This window comes from Bison bison, unplaced genomic scaffold (assembly GCF_000754665.1).
Source record: "Bison bison bison isolate TAMUID 2011002044 unplaced genomic scaffold, Bison_UMD1.0 scf7180017861674, whole genome shotgun sequence".
NCBI classification, from domain to species: Eukaryota; Metazoa; Chordata; class Mammalia; order Artiodactyla; family Bovidae; genus Bison; species Bison bison.
In genome coordinates, this window is record NW_011492246.1 from 11,682 (window position 1) to 15,484 (window position 3,803).

The following is a 3,803-nucleotide window of genomic DNA, read 5'->3' on the forward strand; positions in this document are numbered from 1 at the left end:
ATATATATATATGTACTTTAAAAATATTGTTTTCATTTGTTCATGAATTCTTTCTCTTAAAGGGTGTGACTGGGGAAATGAGTAATTTCTCATATCCTGTTCTTTCAGGAAGAATTTTAAATCGTTTCTGCAAAGACATTGGGCTTATGGATGACTTACTGCCCCTGACATTTCAAGATTTAATCCAGGTAACAAAGCAGTCCTGTCAGAGTTCTCACAGGGAATAGTAAAGTGCCTGTTTTTCAAGGCCTTTTCACACTGGTTAAGGGTGGGCTTTCAGCCTGGTGATGTGCTTGTTACCTTCAGAGAAGGTCATGGTTGTGAGAGAAAGGGGCGGCTGTGATAGGGAGGCTGAGTTAACATGAGTAACTCCTGGGGCAGAAGTGGCTCCACAGTCACGATGAGGTTGGTCTGAAGCAGCGACATGCTGGGCAAGTGATCCTCCCTCTGCCTTCCAGATGTCTGGTGTGGATTTCCTTTACTGTGAGCACATTTCATAACAGAAACAAGCACCTCTCATAGAGAGATAGCTTAGATGAGCTAAATTATGCATTGTATTACCACAAAGGACACATATTTACTGCAACTTTTTTGTTTTGTTTTGGATAAAGCCAGGTGTGGTTACTTATAAAGATATGTAATAATAAGGTGAAAATTTCATGACTACAGCCATGAAATTAAAAGATGCTTACTCCTTGGAAGGAAAGTTATGACCAAGCTAGATAGCATATTCAAAAGCAGAGACATTACTTTGCCAACAAAAGTTCATCTAGTCAAGGCTACGGTTTTTCCTGTGGTCATGTATGGATATGAGAGTTGGACTGTGAAGAAGGCTGAGCACCGAAGAATTGATGCTTTTGAACTGTGGTGTTGGAGAAGACTCTTCAGGGTCCCTTGGACTGCAAGGAGATCCAACCAGTCCATTCTGAAGGAGATCAACCCTGGGATTTCTTTGGAAGGAATGATGCTAAAGCTGAAACTCCAGTACTTTGGCCACCTCATGCAAAGAGTTGACTCATTGGAAAAGACTCTGACGCTGGGAGGGATTGGGGGCAGGAGGAGAAGGGGACGACAGAGGATGAGATGGCTGGATGTCATCACTGACTCAATGGACGTGAGTCTGAGTGAACTCCGGGAATTGGTGATGGACAGGGAGGCCTGGTGTGCTGCAATTCATGGGATCGCAAAGAGTCGGACACGACTGAGCGACTGATCTGATCTGAATACCTTTACCAGGACAGTAGAGAGGAGTTGTTTAAGATACAAAGCTTTTAAAGGAAAGTGCATCTAAGCCCATAATTTGAGCATGGGATCAAAGTCATCTCAGAAATTTTGTTTTTGTAGGTAGCTTTTCACATGTTGAGTGCTGTAACTTAAGGTATTTAAGCAAACAAACAACCCTACAGAAATATCTTTTATCCAGATGTTATGGAACCAGGTCCCACTGCTCACCACCTACATGATCAATACTCATAAATATTAGTAGGAAGAATAATTGCCTTTAACCCAAATGCCAGCAATTGGGAGATGGGGAGATGGTGGATTCAGCGTCCCCCAGAAACTACCTCTGAAGAGTATGCTCAATCATGAAAGTTTTTAAAGGGAAAAAGGGAAGTAATTAGTTGATCAGGGAGATGGAGGTCAGAGTCATCACTGTCCCCCACTGTGTGCAGGTTTGTCGACTTCTCATGCTCTTTCTTCAGATGCCATCTTGTTCACAAAATTAGTGAAGGGGAAGCTAGGGAAGAGATCAAGTCATCCTTTAATTAATCATTCTTCATTTCCACTGTGACCCATGGAAAGAATCAACAGATTAAGCAAGGTATTGTGTGATCAAGGCTTCCCTGGTGGCTCAGATGGTAAAGAATCCACCTGCAGTAAAGCAGACCTGGGTTTGATCCCTGAGTTGGGAAGATCCCCTGGAGGAGGGTATGGCAAACCCCTCTGGTAGTCTTTCCTTGAGAATCCCCATGGACAAAGGAGCCTGGTGGGCTACAATCCATGGGGTCACAAAGAGTCCGACACAACTGAGTGACTAACCACAGCACAGTATGTGACTAAAAGATCTGCAGGTTGTGCTAAGCCTAGAGATGCATAGAATATAGAGATATCTGGTTTAAGATTAAGACAAAGAGTGCCTCCTACAGAAAACTCTTTCCTGTCAAAAGATGATTACACTGCCTTTGTTTTGTCTGTGAAACTTGAGGTTCTAAAGAATGATTTGGGGTCACTTCAGCTCTCATCTCATTCAGTGCTGTTGTTCATGTGGGATGTTTCTCCTGTTGCTTAATTCTTTTTACCTTTTAGTGACCAAGCTTGTGGGGACTTTTTCGTTTCCAAGTAGTAATTGTGGAAATGAAATGCATTTATCAAAAATTGCGCACAGAAAAAATGCAGCAATGATTATCTGACTGCAGGCCACATAGCCTGTGGACAAAGTTTTCTCCTGTTCACTAATGTGAGCTAAGCTGAGACTTGGAGGCAGACTGTTTTTACTGCACAGATATCTGATTGTTTTCTCCTCTGCAACCTTATTTTCTAAATTAGTCATGTAGGTTAGGTATATAATTTATCCCCAGAATCAATTTCTCACTAAATCAATATTCTATTTTGACAGTGATTATTAATTACATTAAATTTTTGTGAAGAATTCTCTTTGCTACTGCAAACTAAGCCAAGGTTGAGTTTCCACAGCTGGCTGGCCCACTGTGTGCTTAGCCCATGGTTAATTAGCCCTCATAAATCCAAATCCATCACATATTTTCGAATGTTTTTTAAGAGGGACAGGGAGACATGCTACTTGATTTTAAGTGTAAAACGATCTCAGTCATGTGAGGAGAGAAAATTTTAGTCTCTCTGATTTCCAATCCCAGGTCTGTCAGTTTTAATTCAATTATCTTAGATCTTAGGACCTTGAGGCATACTGCAGATAATGAAATAAGAGTCTGGGATGAGCAGGGCACCTGCATATTCTTCACTGAGCAGGTGGTAGTTAAATCTGTGAAGGTGATAAGATTGCCCAGAGAGAGGGAAGCATCTTAGGAGAAAGATCAGAAGCTTAAGCAAGCCTTCATATTGACAGAGAAACCAGCCTGTGAAATTCATTTCTGAAGTGTCTTCTTAGAATCCTCTAAGAAAAGTGTTCACATATTCTTCCCTGTGTTTCCATAGCACTCTGGGCCTTGTGCAAACCATCACGGATTTGTATCCAACTAAGGTCTGCCCAAAGAAAGGCAAGGCCAAAGAATGCTCAAACTACCGCACAATTGCACTCATCTCACACGCTAGTAAAGTAATGCTCAAAATTCTCCAAGCCAGGCTTCAGCAATATGTGAACTGTGAACTTCCAGATGTTCAAGCTGGTTTTAGAAAAGGCAGAGGAACCAGAGATCAAATTGCCAACATCCACTGGATCATCAAAAAAGCAAAAAATATTCCAGAAAAATATCTATTTCTACTGTATTGACTAGGCCAAAGCCTTTGACTGTGTGAATCACAATAAACTGTGGAAAATTCTGAAAGAGATGGGGATACCAGACCACCTGACTTGCCTCTTGAGAAACCTGTATGCAGGTCAGGAAGCAACAGTTAGAACTGGACATGGAACAACAGACTGGTTCCAAATAGGAAAAGGAGTACGTCAAGGCTGTATATTGTCACCCTGCTTATTTAACTTAAATGCAGAGTACATCATGAGAAACGTTGGGCTGGAAGAAGCACAAGCTGGAATCAAGATTGCCGGGAGAAATATCAATAACCTCAGATATGCAGATGACACCTCCCTTATGGCAGAAAGTGAAGAA

At 41.7% G+C, this 3,803-nt stretch overlaps 1 protein-coding gene across 1 annotated transcript in view; it reads left to right on the forward strand.

The window, feature by feature from the left end:
• Window positions 1-108: 108 nt before the first annotated feature.
• Window positions 109-3,803, forward strand: part of LOC104983133 (multidrug resistance-associated protein 4-like) — a gene marked incomplete at its 5' end in the record, with an annotated part of 43,818 nt that continues 40,123 nt past the window's right edge. The window contains one exon of the mRNA XM_010832607.1: window positions 109-188. Within this exon, the coding sequence (XP_010830909.1) occupies window positions 109-188 (80 nt within the window). The remainder of the gene's footprint in view (window positions 189-3,803) is intronic.